The 14399-nt window shown below is 52.0% G+C and overlaps 1 protein-coding gene across 1 annotated transcript; it reads right to left on the bottom strand.

Moving 5' to 3' along the window:
• Nucleotides 1-314: 314 nt before the first annotated feature.
• LOC135578122 (olfactory receptor 14J1-like) lies at nt 315-1271 on the bottom strand. Its single transcript, XM_065048351.1, has one exon. It carries the CDS (start codon nt 1269-1271, stop codon nt 315-317), a length of 957 nt encoding a protein of 318 aa, XP_064904423.1.
• Nucleotides 1272-14399: the final 13128 nt, after the last annotated feature.

The following is a 14399-nucleotide window of genomic DNA, read 5'->3' as shown; positions in this document are numbered from 1 at the left end:
GGAAGAACAAGCGCTGCTGCTCCCCGGCAGGGCTGCCATGATGGACTCTTCCCTTCCACCCATCACGGGAACCATCCCAGAAGCTTTAAAAGGGCCTTGCAGGAAGGATATAGTGAAAAACGAGTCATTAAAGAGCCCTTTATTTTGCTTAAAGACAAGGAGAGCACAGCTCCTCATTTAAACCACCAGTGGCTATAAAAGAAAAGCAGACAGAGAATTAGGAAAGCGGACGACAACATTTTCACAATAAACACCCTACTAACAACAACAGACAATCCAGATGACGGGCTGGGTCTGTAGTTATATTGAAACAACTAGGCAGAAGCAGATGAGCAGTTTAATGATTCAGAAAACCATCCAGTCATCAGTTTCCTCACAGCATCCTTGAGCTCCTGTTTCCTCATACTGTAGATGAGGGGGTTCACTGCTGGAGGCACCACTGAGTACAGAACAGACACCACCAGGTCCATGGATGGGGAGGACATAGAGGGGGGCTTCAGGTTGGCAAACATGCCAGTGCTGAGGAACAGGGAGACCACGGCCAGGTGAGGGAGGCAGGTGGAAAAGGCTTTGTGCCGTCCCTGCTCAGAGGGGATCCTCAGCACGGCCCTCAAGATCTGCACATAGGACACCACGATGAACACAAAACACATAAAAGCTAAACAGACACTGACCACAAGAAGCCCAAGTTCCCTGAGGTAGGAGTGTGAGCAGGAGAGCTTGAGGATCTGGGGGATTTCACAGAAGAACTGGCCCAGGGCATTGCCCTTGCACAGGGGCAGTGAAAATGTATTGGCCGTGTGCAGCAGAGCATTGAGAAACCCAGTGGCCCAGGCAGCTGCTGCCATGTGGACACAAGCTCTGCTGCCCAGGAGGGTCCCGTAGTGCAGGGGTTTGCAGATGGCAACGTAGCGGTCGTAGGACATGACGGTGAGAAGAAAATACTCTGAACCAAGCAAGAAACAAAAAGAGAAGACCTGTGCAGCACATCCTGCATAGGAAATGACCCTGGAATCCCACAGAGAGTTGGCCATGGATTTGGGGACAATGGTAGAGATGCAGCCCAGGTCAAGGAGGGCGAGGTTGAGCAGGAAGAAGTACATGGGGGTGTGGAGGTGCTGGTCCCAGGCTATGGTGGTGATGATGAGGCCGTTGCCCAGGAGGGCAGCCAGGTAGATGCCCAGGAAGAGCCAGAAGTGCAAGAGCTGCAGCTCCCGTGTGTCTGTGAACGGCAGGAGGAGGAACTGGCTGATGGAGCTGCTGTTGGACATTGGCTGCCTGTGGGCATGAGGACCTGTGCAAGGAGGAAAAGGCAGTGACAGGTTAGGGGAGACTTCTCTGAGGAAAATAAACATGCTGTTTCTGATGGAAAACGCCCTCCCTGATGGAGGGATGTTTCCGCTCATTCTCTCTTTCTACCAGCTGAGAAAAAACAGTTCATCACAGTTTAAAATGCAGCTTGGGCATCTGGTTTCCACGAACACAGCTCTGGGGCAAAACCCCCTGAGTTGGTGTCAGAACAAAAACTGGCCCACACTCCCACCCCAACCCCAGAGAGCAAGAGCAGCAGGGACAGGTGGAGAAACAGGGAAGGACACTGCAGTGCTACCAGAAAGTAAAGCAAGGACAGAAAGGCAGACGGGCATGCTGTGGAACCTTCTCCTGACCCGGCTGTGCTGCTGCCACTCACATTATCACACTGTAGAGCAAGTACTTTTAGCACCTTATTTGTGTACCACGTTCCAGGAACCCTTCCCCTGGAGGTCCAGCTGCTGAGGTGGAGACTTGTGACCTGGACCCCATGGCTTTGGGGCAGAGGGTCTGCTGGGGAGGAGAGGAGACCAGGGGTTGCACTGGGAAATGTGTCTGCACTAGAAAGGATGTGAGAGACATTCCTAAATCCCATCCCCAGCATTTCTGATAGCAGTTAAGTCTTCCTGCCCATGTCTGTGCTGCCTGCAGCTGTGTGTCTGTCCCTGGTCTGCTCCCTGTCAGTGTCACAGACCCTGTCCCACCCGCTGTGTGCTCAGCTCTGTCCTGCTCACACCTCCTGGCACTGCCCAGGGACAGCTCTGTGTGTGCAGGGACTCAGGAGCAGCTCAGACCAGTCCTAACGAGAACTGGGGTCTCAGTGTCTGCTCCAAAGAGAGAAATAAATCCCCATCTCCCACTGCACACCCAGACGAGCAAGAGTGGAAAACTGAAAGCACAGACTCCTTCCCTTGCAGCTGTTGCTGTATCAATATTGTTGTTCAGAAGGCCCCTCTGCCATGTCTGTGGGGGGATCTGGAGCTCTGAGCAGCCCTGACCCACACAGCCCCCTTCAACCCCACAAGCTCCCTGCCTGCCCTGCCGGGGGTCGCTCCTTCCCCCCACAGCTGCTGCCATGGGATCTCCCGGGCAGGCTGAGCGCTGACCCTGGCAGGCGGCAGAGTCCCTGCCCGGCACAGCCCTGGGGTGCAGGGACCCTTCTCTGCAGGACAGCCCTGGGCACCCCTGGGTGCTCCCCCTGCAATCACCCTCAGCAGAAGCTGCCATCATGCCCTGTCCCTCTGACAGTGCAGCAGGGATGTGCTGGTCTGGAGTGTGTTCTTCTCTACAACAGAGATACTGTGAGAAAGACCTTAGAGATCCTGCAAACTGTGTCTTGTGGCGGCTTTAGGAGATCCCTCCAGGAAATGCAGCTGCCTTGTCCTACAGCGAAAGTCTTACTGTGTCAGGATTCTGAAGATTTGTGTCTCATTGAGTCCATAGCAACCAACCACCTACATTGCCTTTCCCAGGAGAACAGCCCAGCTCAGCAGCTCAGGAGCAGCCCAAGGCACTTTAATGACCCCTCTGGTGGGTTTGGTGCTGAGTCCATGAACCTCAGACCCTGAGGGGAAGCTGAAGAAACTTCTCAAGAAGTCAAAGTCAGATGTAAACTCCAAAGTTTCTTGTAATGTTAATAGGTCCCACTGAGGGACACAGCTGAAGAAATGACCCCAGAGTTCGGTTAGAGCAGAAAACTGGAGGCAGTGATGACAGGTCAGGAAAAGCAAAGTAAAGGTCTCTCTGATGCTGAGTAAACCTGGATGTGTTTCATTAACCAAAGAACTAAGCCCTGACCCCCAGCCCTGGGAAATCAGATCCTGTCCCTCCCACGTTGCCCAGGGCCCTTCCTGGGACAGTGTGATGTGGGGCTGTGCAAGGCCAAGGGCAGGACTATGGTCCCACACCTCCCAGGTTCCTGCCTGGGGACAAGGAGCCATGAGGCCCCTGTGCTGCAAGGACAAGGTGTCTCCTCACAGGCATCAGAGGTGCAGACAACAGCCAGAGCCAAGGGGAGAAGGAGCTCATGTCTGGTGGGGCTTTCAGCCTCTTTACATCCCTTGATCATCTCCACGACAGCCTGTCCTGTGCTGTGGCATCCCCTGCACCTCTGTCCCTGCAGGCTGGAGACATCCCCCCTGCTGCCCCACCTTGCTCTTGTCTGAGCATCTTCCTTCCTTTGCTGAGATCTCTCCATCCTCCCCAGCTGGTCCTTGAAGCACAAAGCCTTGGGCTGATGCAGACTCCCTCTGCTGACCTGCTCCCCCACAGCACTGCCCTTCCATCACATTCCTTTCTGCTCATGTCCAGCCTGGACCTCCCCAGCTGCACTTTGGGCCATTATTTCTTTCTCATGCTCTTTCCCACTATGAAGAAACCTCCACCATCTCTGAAACCGCCCTTCAAGCACTCTCAGGCTACTCCTGCACTGCTGCAGCCTCCCCAGCGCTGCTGGGCCAAAGCAGCCCAGGTCCCTCAGCACCCCACACCATGTGCACAAGGTGCTGAACCTGCCTTGGCACAGCCCTGCACTCTGCAGTTCCTCCCTGCTGCTCCAAACTGGGAAGCTGCACACTGGCACACACCCGTGTGTGTGGGTCACACCAGTGCTGAACCGAATGGGATGAGAGCTGCAGGTGTCTGGGTCCCCACGCTCCTCCTCATGCAGCCCCGAGTGCAGCTGCCTTGTTCATGGTGAGCGTGCACCACGGGCTGGTGTGGGGACCTTGTAGTGCCCAGGCCCTTCTCCTCAGGGTCACTGCTCAGCGTGTCAGGTCCTGCTCTGTCCTGATGGATGGGGTTATTGTGCCACCCTGATACAGCACTGCTCAGTTTTCTATGTACAAATTAGAGACCTTTCTGTTGGGTGAATCCCAGATTTTCTCAAGGTCTGGACCCTCCTTTGACTGAAGCTCCATTTGCTCAGCTGTTAGCATGCAGATTGTTTATCCTGATGTGTTGTCTCTCCCAACATAACAGTATGAGGAGTTATAGGATGCTATGAATACCATCTTCTGTAGAAACGGTAGGGTCTTGGGGCTCTGGTGCTCATAATACCGGAGATCTGGATTTAGAGAGCAAGTTTCCGTTCATGTGGTAGAGCAGCAGGAATGTGTGGAGCTCTGTCTGGGGACAGACAATGTCAGCTGAAGGCTGAGGAGTCAGCATGAGAGGGCAGAACAACATGGGCAGTGTTGTGGCGACTGGACATCAGCTACTGACTCACTGATGAGGAAGAGGAATGAGATGAGGACTCCTTCAGACAAATGAAAGAAGCCTCATGTTTCCAGGCTGTGTCCTCATGGCAGACCTGAGATATCAGAATATCTACAAGGAACCAGCCATCCAGGAGGGTTTGGAGCTCATTGACAACATTTCCTGACACGGGTGACTGAGGAGTCAGTGGGGTGAGGTGCCCTGTGGGACTTCACACTTACAAACCAGAAAGAGTTGGTCAGGATGGAACAGTCAGGGATGGAAAGTGGAGCTGAGGCTCCTGGGAGATGAGAACAAGGCCAAGAGCAGGATTTCAGGAGAGCAAGCTTTGGCCTGCTGAGGGACCTGCTTGGGTCCTATGGGATATGACCTTGGTGTCTGCAGAGCTTTTCTCTCCCGTCTCCTCCCTCCTGTCTCCCACCTGCTGTTGTGTAGCATTTTTTACCCTTTCTCAAATACAATATCCCAGAGGTGCTGCCAGCATCACTGAGTGGCTCAGATTTGGCAAGGAGTGGGTCCATCTTGGAGCAGCTGAAATCGGCTCTGTCTGACATTGGTCAAACTCCTGTTGTCTTCTCAGAGAGGTGACAACTGTAGCACACCCACACCTACCCCCAGTTCCAAGAGTTTATCATGTAAACCCAATAGAGAGTGACAATGTGTTGGGTGTTACAAACTACATGATCATGTAGAAGAAATGGACAAGATCTTCTGTCAGCAACTCAAGGAGGAAGTCACCAGTCAATGAGCAGGTTCCTATGGGGAACTGTAATTGCTATGGGGAACTCAAGGAGGAAGTCACCAGTCAATGAGCAGGTTCCTATGGGGAACTGTAATTGCTCTGACATTAACTGGCCTGGCAAAGTGGCAAGTGCCATCAGTCCAAAGGATCTTGGGCCAACTGCTTAACGTGTCTGCATTGTGGGCCAATGAGAGTGATGCTCAGCTGGATCTGGAACTGGGAAACAAGGAATAGCTGGTGAGGGATGTGAACATCAGTGTCCACCTTGGCTGTTGTGACCAGGACACAGAGGGGTCCCAGGCACCAGAGGGGAGGGAGGAAGGCCAGCAGCAGAGCACAGGCTGGTGGGCTCCAGAGGAGAAGACTTTGACATACTGGGGGATGGTGGGCAAAATGGTGCCATGGAAGTAGATCTGAAGGGTGAAGGAGCTCAGGAAATCTGATAATCCTTACAGGAAATCCTGCTCCAAGCACAAGAATGATCTCTCCAAGTACCCATGAACAGAAGCATTTATCTCGTGAGGCTGCTCCTCTGAACTGATGGAGCTCCAGGGCAAAAGGCAGCACACAGAGGTGGGAGCAGGGGAAGCTGCAAAGGAGGAATTTAGAAACCTTGTCCATGGATGTGGGGATGATACCAAAGCTGCCCTGGACTTGGTACCTGCAGGGGAGGCTGAGGGCGGCAAGATGAGCTGACAGAGCTTCCTTACAGAAAAAGGCCAGGATAACATAGACCTGCTGCTGAACTTCATAAGAGTAGAATCAGACAGGACTGAGGTTCTTCATGGCTTCTTTGCCTCCATCTTCACCAGCAAGGTCTCCTGGACTTTGTTCCTGAAGGCAGGAGTCTGGAGAACACCCAGCAGTGGATGGGGCTCAAGTCAGGGGTGACCTGAGCAAACTCAGACACCATTACAGAACAGGAGATGGGTCACTTGACCAGCTCCCTGAACACAAGTATCTCTGTGCTGTGGCACCTGAGATTGCCAGGAACACCCACCTCTTGGTCCAGAGTTGTGTGATTCTTCTTGAGGTGTCCTGGCCTGTCTCCTTGCTCAAGTGATGCTTTAGCACCCACTTCTCTGACACATTCAGTCTTTATCAGGAGATTCTCTACATCAGTATATACTGGAGATTGTTGATAACAGCTGTTTTGGAAATGAGGGCATTGGGAGGGGGACGGAAATATAAGAAATCTGGCTTTATTATTATTTATCATGGAAATGGACCATTCAGCCAGCCAGCCACAGTCCAGGAGGTTCCTCCAGTGCATCGGTGAGAACTGCCTCATGCAGATGGTGGAGGAGCCGACTAGGAGAGGTGCACTGCTGGATCTCATCCTCGCTAACAAGGAGGGTCTGGTCGAAGCAGTAAAGGTTGAGGGCAGCCTGGGCTGCAGTGACCACGAGATGGTGGAGTTCAGCATCTTGTGTGGCAGGAACAGAATAGCAAGTAGAATTGCAACCCTGGACTTTAGCAGGGCTGACTTTGGCCTTTTCAAGCAATTGCTGGGGGAAATCCCATGGGCAAGACTGCTTGAAGGAAAAGGGGCCCAAGATAGCTGGATTGCATTCAGAGATTGCTTCTTCCACGCTCAGGATCAGAGCATCCCCACACGTAGGAAGTCAAGGAAGGGAGCCAGGAGGCCTGCGTGGTTGAATAGGGATCTGTTGGGTATGCTCAAGCAGAAGAGGAGAGTTTACAGGTCGTGGAAGCAGGGGCTGGCCACTTGGGAGGAATATAAGGCTGCTGTTAGAGGATGCAGGAAGGCAGCTAGGATAGCCAAGGCCTCCTTAGAATGACAGCTGGTGAGAGGGGTCAAGGACAGCAAAAAGAAATGTTTCAAATACACAGCAGATAAAACTAACACCAGAGGCAATGTAGGCCCACTGATGAATGGGGTGGGTGCCCTGGTGGCAGAAGATACAGAGAAGGCAGAATTACTGAATGCCTTCTTTGTCTCAGTCTACTCTGCTGGGGGCTGTCCTGGGGAGCCCTGTACCCCTGAGACCCCCGATGAAGCCAGGTCAGTGGAGGAGTTTGCTTTAGTCGATGAGGACTGGGTTAGGGAGCAATTAAATAGTCTGGACATCCTTAAATCCATGGGTCTGGATGGGATGCACCCGCGGGTGCTGAGGGAGCCGGCTGAAGTCATTGCTGGACCGCTCTCCATCATCTTTGCCAAGTCTTGGGAAACGGGAGAGGTGCCCGAGGATTGGAGGAATGCAAATGTCACTGCAGTCTTCAAAAAGGGCAAGAAGGAGGACCCGGGTAATTATAGACCGGTCAGCCTCACCTCTGTCCCTGGGAAAGTAATGGAACAGCTTATCCTTGGTGCCATCTCAAGGCATATCAAGCATAAGAGGGTTATTAGGGGCAGTCAGCATGGCTTTACCAAGGATAAGTCGTGCTTGACCAACCTCATAGCCTTTTATGAGAATGTAACAAGGTGGATGGATGATGGCAGAGCGGTGGATGCGGTCTACCTTGACTTCAGTAAAGCCTTTGACACAGTCTCCCACAGCATCCTCACAGCTCAGTTGAGGAGGTGTGGTCTAGACAATAGAGTAGTGAGGTGGGTTGCAAACTGGCTTAAGGAGAGAAGCCAGAGAGTGGTAGTCAATGGTGCGGAGTCTAGTTGGAGGCCAGTATCTAGTGCAGTGCCTCAGGGGTCAGTGCTGGGGCCAATATTATTCAATATATTCATTAATGATTTAGACGAGGGAATAGAGTGACTATCAGCAAGTTTGCTGATGACACTAAGCTGGGAGGAGTGGCTGACACTGGAAGCTGTGCTGCCATCAGAGACCTGGACAGGCTGGAGAGTTGGGCGGGGAATAACCTGATGAAATTTAACAAGGGAAAGTGTAGAGTCCTGCATCTGGGCAGGAACAACCCCAGGTTCCAGTATAGGTTGGGAAATTACATATTAGAGAGCAGTGTAGGGGAAAGGGACCTGGGGGTCCTGGTGGACAACAGGGTGACCATGAGCCAGCACTGTGCCCTTGTGGCCAGGAAGGCCAATGGCATTCTGGGGTGTATTAGAAGGGGGGTGGTTAGTAGATCGAGAGAGGTCCTCCTTCCCCTCTACTCCGCCCTGGTGAGACCACATCTGGAATATTGTGTCCAGTTGTGGCCCCTCAGTTCCAGAAGGACAGGGAACTGCTGGAGAGGGTCCAGCGTAGGGCAACAAAGAAGATTACGGGAGTGTAGCATCTCCCTTATGAAAAAAGGCTGAGGGAGCTGGGTCTCTTTAATTTAAAGGAGACTGAGGGATGAACCTATTAATGTTTATATATATATAAAGGGAGAGTGCCACGAGGACAGAGCCAGGCTCTTCTTGGTGGCAAACAATGATAGGACAAGGGGTAATGGGATCAAGCTGGAACACAAGAGGTTCCGCTTAAATTTGAGAAAAACCTTCTCTCAGTGAGGGTGCCAGAGCACTGAACAGGCTGCCCAGGGAGGTTGTGGAGTCTCCTTCTCTGGAGACATTCAAAACCCGCCTGGACATGTTCCTGTGCGACCACACCTGGGCGTTCCTGCTCCAGCAGGGGGATTGGACTGGATGATCTTTTGAGGTCCCTTCCAATCCCAAACATACTGTGATACTGTGATCTATAAAAAGTTCCTAGAGAAAGTGATTTGCTTGCTTGTGAGAGGCACTTATCTCAGCAAGTGCAAATCTCCTCCTCATAGAGGGTGGTGAATCGCGGCTGGGGCGTCTCCTAAACAGACCAGCTGAGGGGTTGTTGAAGCTCTAAACCAGGCAGCTCAGGGGGAAGTGGGTTAATGTCCTCCTGTGGCCTGGGGAGGGGAAAATAGGTCTATTAAAAGTCAGATCTCGTGCAAGCACAGGGCAGTTTTCATTGGAAAACAAGGACACTTTGCAGGCAGACACAGCAGAGGGTGTAACCCCAAGTTTTGTGCTATTGCTGAAAATTTTTCCAGCACCTGATCAGCACATCAAGGTGAGTCCATATCTGTAATTAGTGAATGCACTAAAGGAGGAGCTTAAAAAATCACCACCCTGAAGTTAAAAATAAGACATATAAGAAACGCAGTTGGTTTTCATTTTCCCACTCACTTTAAAAAATTAGAGTGTTACACTTGCAAGTTCTCTCGGTGAGCATGGAAGCAACACATTTGTAAGGAAAACAGAGATGCTTAGTTTTGTAATGATACGAACTGGAGGGAAATCACAAGTTATGTCGCGATGCATGATAGTATTGCAAGAACTGACCACACCATCTCAATTTTGGTTGGGAATTAGTCAACTCTGGACATCACTAAGTGAGAATGTAAACTGGGAATCAGTTTGGCAGCAATTCGGTAAGAGGATTTATAAGGTTCACACTGTTCTCCTGCTTCTGTTCCCACGGCTGGGGGCAAAAATGTCCTTGTTGTCAATAACACTCAATAAATGGCATGTGATAGAAAAATGACCAACAGGATGAGCAGCCGCCCATGTTCTGGTTTTGGAGATTCATCTGCCTGGGGACTTTTAGGACAGCGGAACTGGCTGAGTAGACTGGGTAGGTTCTTACTTTGTTTCTAGGGAGAATTAAGCTAAGTCTAATTGTAGTCACTTTAATCCAGAATGTGAGGGCACAGGTTCACGGTGAGACCAAAGGATGTGAAGACCCTTTGCAGCAGAGGATCTGCCCGTGGGCTTGTCTTTACTCTTCTGCAGTTAATGAAGCGCTTCCAACACGGCACCACCTTGCATTACCCCGAGTGCTTGAATTAGGGATAATTACCATGTCTGAGCTGTCAGGCAGCCATCTGCCAGCCCACAGAACCTGGTGCCTGAGCCCAGAGGCTATGCCTATGCTTTCACACCTATGCTTTCCATAGCAGGTGCCCTGGGGTTTAGCTGAGACCTGCTCCCCCACCTGTTTTCCTACCTGGACATCTAGGAGGTGAGAGAGGCCACATGCCAAACACATGGAGGCAGCACCAAAATGTTGAGATTCTTTAATGGAATAGACGTAGGCTGGCAGGTTCCTGCACCCATGGCAGCACTTTCGCAGAGCAATTCATTACCATCATGTACTAGAGGATTGTTTTTCATAGTTTCTTTTAGTAACTTTAAAGGAAAAGAGAAGAAGTTCCTTTGTATGTGAATAACCTCCTCAGTAATTTCATGCCACCGCCATTCCCAGGTGGTTTCAGCCATGCCCAGTGCGTGACCACCAAGAGCAGGGACAGCGCCCTGGGCCTCCTGGGCACAAGGACAGCCTCGGGGCCAGCAGCACCCCGAAGTCCTTCCTCCACGGAGTGCTGGGTGCATGGGCAGTGGGTGGGGTGGGACACTGGGGGCCCATATCACCTCCATGTCACAATGTGACCACGGGGCAATGCTGATGTCACAATGCCCCGGGGCAGTATAAAAGGGAGCAGCGTCCCGTGTCTGCTGCCAGAGCTGGCCTGGAGGCAGCCTGAAGACATCGGAGAGGAAGTCCTTGAGGAGCCGGTGGAATCCCTTGACAGGGGCTGAAGGAGGAAGAGCTGGACGAGGCAGCTGGAGTTTCTCCGCTGCAAGGCCATCTCCCAGCAGGGCAACCTTCCAGGTTCATCTGATGGATGATCATCCTTTTCAGCTGGATAGCAGTAGCCAAATGAAGGGAATGCCTTCTTGAGGAGCACTGCAGAGCTCACCGTCCTGATGGAGTGGGGAGCTAGGGTCAGCAGCTGTAGGAAGTGGAATGCAGAGTGGTTTGAAGGGGGCCCGGTGCTCTCCCCGCCACCAGAAGGTAGATGCGTGGTTGGCACAAGGTGATGGAGCGAATGGCTAAGCTGGGCAAGGTTACAAGTGTTTGTCAGCAATTTCCTCAGCATGTACTGCTAGTGAAAGGAGGGAGAAAGAGAAGAAGGAGAGAGAAGAGGGAGAGGGAAGAGGTGAAGAAAGGAAGAGAGGAGAGGAGAGGAGAGGAGAGGAGAGGAGAGGAGAGGAGAGGAGAGGAGAGGAGAGGAGAGGAGAGGAGAGGAGAGGAGAGGAGAGGAGAGGAGAGGAGAGGAGAGGAGAGGAGAGGAGAGGAGAGGAGAGGAGAGGAGAGGAGAGGAGAGGAGAGAGAAGAGAAGAGAAGAGAAGAGAAGAGAAGAGAAGAGAAGAGAAGAGAAGAGAAGAGAAGAGAAGAGAAGAGAAGAGAAGAGAAGAGAAGAGAAGAGAAGAGAAGAGAAGAGAAGAGAAGAGAAGAGAAGAGAAGAGAAGAGAAGAGAAGAGAAGAGAAGAGAAGAGAAGAGACATCATCATCCTATCATTCTATCCTTCTGTTATTCTGTGGTCTTCTGGGAGGCATGACCAGCCTGTGGGCCGAGGAGCCAGGTCTCGCTCAAATGCTCAGGGAACAGCCGATCGCCAGTGTTGGGGTCAGGAAGGAATTTTCCCCCGGGGCAGACTGGCCCTGGTCCCCGGGGTTTTTTTGCCTTCCTCTGCAGCATTGAGCATGACCACCTGTCAGAGCTCCTCTGGGCCCTTTTGGCTCGGTTCATGCCCACTGCTCTTGCCCTCCAAGGCACCACTCGTGCCCTGGCTTTCTCGGGTTCTTTCTCCCAGGGCAAGTTTGCAGCAGGAGCCAGCTCTCCTCCTTCTCCTTCTTCTATTAACATTTGTAATTTTAATAAAATAAATATTAAAAAAAAAAAAATCTGTTTCCAGTTGTATCCTTTGTGTATGTGTCCCTGAAACTGTTTTTGGATCTAAAACCTCTCTGGCATTTCAGTCGAACAGTCCCATCTTTATTGGACTCCTTGTGAGCGTACAGAATAGAGCAGCACAGCACAGCACAGCACAGCATGGTTGTGCTCAGTAGCTGTGCCTGGAGCACGATGAGCTCTGAGCCAGGCCTGAGGACTCCATCCAGGAGAGCCGCTCTCTGCAGGGCAGGGCCCAGGCCCGTCCAGGAGATGGGGCAGAGACAGGCACACACACCTACAACATGGCTCAGGCAGGCACCAGAGGTCCCAGGCTGAGCTGAGACACGGCCCCTGGGCCCCTGCAGGAGATGGTCCCCAGGGAGGCCGGTCCCAGCCACTGAGGCCTTTGAGCACCCCAAGACCCTGTAGACACGGATGGCTGGCAGCTTTGGAGACTGAGTCTTGGCCCAGATGGACCTTCTCTCTGATCAGGACTTTTGCTCTCAGATTCTTTTGTTTAGGTATGTTTTTTCCAAAGCAAAGATCTCAGGCATTAATAAAAAGGAGAACAAGGAGAAAAAGAAATCCATGTCACACACCACACACTATCCCATGTGTGTATGAGTTTTGACGCAAATGTCCAAAATGGCAGTAGCTTCCTTACTCTTTCAGTACTCCAAAGAGTATCTCTTAAAGGCTTTCCAGAAGTTCTGAACCTCTTCCCACCAATCAAGGTAGGCAAATAACTCCGAGAAAGGTGCAAGTCACACAGGAGGTGTGGAAGGTTTACCCTGCGGCTGAAGTGCATTTTGCATCCCCTGTACAGATGGCCAACTGTGGATCTTGGTTTGGGTAGAAAAGGAAACATGACTGCAGTAGCAGCAATGGACTCTTTTTGCTCATTTGGGAAGAGTCATCATTTGCCTGGCTGTGCTTTGGGAATGGATTCAAAGCGAGTCTTATTTCCATGGCGGTCTGTTGGCACTGTCCAGCGCAGCCTATGGCTCTGGTCACACTGGGGATTTTCTCCACGCTGCAGTGGTTGAAACCATCCTGTTGTCCCCTCAGAAAAGGCTTTGTGAGCCTGGTCCTCCTCGCTGTGGGGCCTCATGGACATCAGCTCTGGTGCAGAGAGGGGACAGCTACCAGGGCTCTTCTCTTGGTTGCAGGGCTGGTTTCTGCCATGACTGGAGAGAAGAGCAGGAGCTTTGTCCTGGAGAGCCAAACGGCAGAGAAGGCACCAGGGACAGCCAGCAGCTGTGCCCAGCACGTGGACACCAAGGGCAGGGACAGCCCCCTGGAACTCCTTGGCACCGGGACTGCCTTGGGGCCAGCACCTCAAAGGCTTCCTGCAAAGGGTGCCGGGTGGGGCTGTGGTGGGGGGGCTTTGCAGCTTCCCCCTGCTAGGGAAAGGAGGAGAAAGGGAAGAAGGGAAGTGAGGTATAGTTCAGCTGTAAGGGACCTAGAATGACCATCTAGTCCCACTGCATGACCAATTCAAGGCTGATCTAAAGTTAAAACAGGGTAGTAAGTGCATTGGCCAAATGCCTCTTGAATGCTGAGGCTTGGGGCATCAACCAGCTGTCACAGAATCACAGAATGGTTGGGCTTGAAAGGGACCTCTGGGGATCATCTAGCCCAACCCACCTGCTAAAGCAGGTTCGCCCAGAGCAGATGGCACAGGAAGGTGTCCAGGCGGGTTTTGAATGTCTCCAGAGGAGGACACTCCACAGCCTCTCTGGACAGCCTGTTCTAGTGATCAGGCACCCTCACAGTAAAGAGGTTTTTCCTAATATTCAGATGGGACCTCCTATGCTGTGCCCGTTGCCCCTCATCCTATCGTTCAGAAGGCTGTTCCAGTATTTGACCACACTCTCAGTAGAGGGTCAAGTCTGAACTTCCTCTGACCCAGGTTTGCACCATTCCCACATGTCCTGTCACTGGATACCAGGGACAAGAGACCAGCACTTCCCTATACACTTCCCTCCTCAGGAACTTTTAGAGGGCAATGAGCTTGCTCATCAGCTTCCTTCTCTCCAAACCTGAGAAATCCAGATTGCTCAGCCACTCCTCAGAGGACATGCCTTCCGGTCGCTCACCAGCTTTGTTGCTCTCTGGACACACTGGAATACTTCAACATCCTTGTCAAATCGTGGGGCCCAGAACTGCACACAGCACTCAAGGTGAGGCCACAGCAACTCTGAATACAGCAGGATAATCACCTCCTTGGAGCGGTTGGTTCTGCTCTGTCTGATGTACCCCAGGATGGGATTTGCACTCTTGGCTGCCAGGGCACACACTGCTGACTCTTGTTGAGCCTCCTGTCAACCAGCGCCCCAAGGCTCCTTTCTGCAGGGCTGCTCTCCAGCCAATCCTCTCCCCATTTAGACTTGTGCTTGGCATTACTTTATCCCAGGTGCAGAATCCGGCATGTGGACTTGTTAGATTTTATGCCGTTGATCATTGCCTAATGCTCCAATCTATCTAGATC

The sequence above is a fragment of the Columba livia genome, unplaced genomic scaffold (genome assembly GCF_036013475.1).
Source record: "Columba livia isolate bColLiv1 breed racing homer unplaced genomic scaffold, bColLiv1.pat.W.v2 Scaffold_705, whole genome shotgun sequence".
In the NCBI taxonomy this organism is placed as follows: Eukaryota; Metazoa; Chordata; class Aves; order Columbiformes; family Columbidae; genus Columba; species Columba livia.
Note: the sequence above shows the minus strand (reverse complement) of the source record. Positions and strands in the feature narration are given on the sequence as shown.

Coding starts and splice junctions, on each gene's coding strand:
- LOC135578122 (XM_065048351.1), bottom strand. CDS start 1,271: ATGTCCAACAGCAGCTCCATCAGCCAGTTCCTCCTCCTGCCGTTCACA.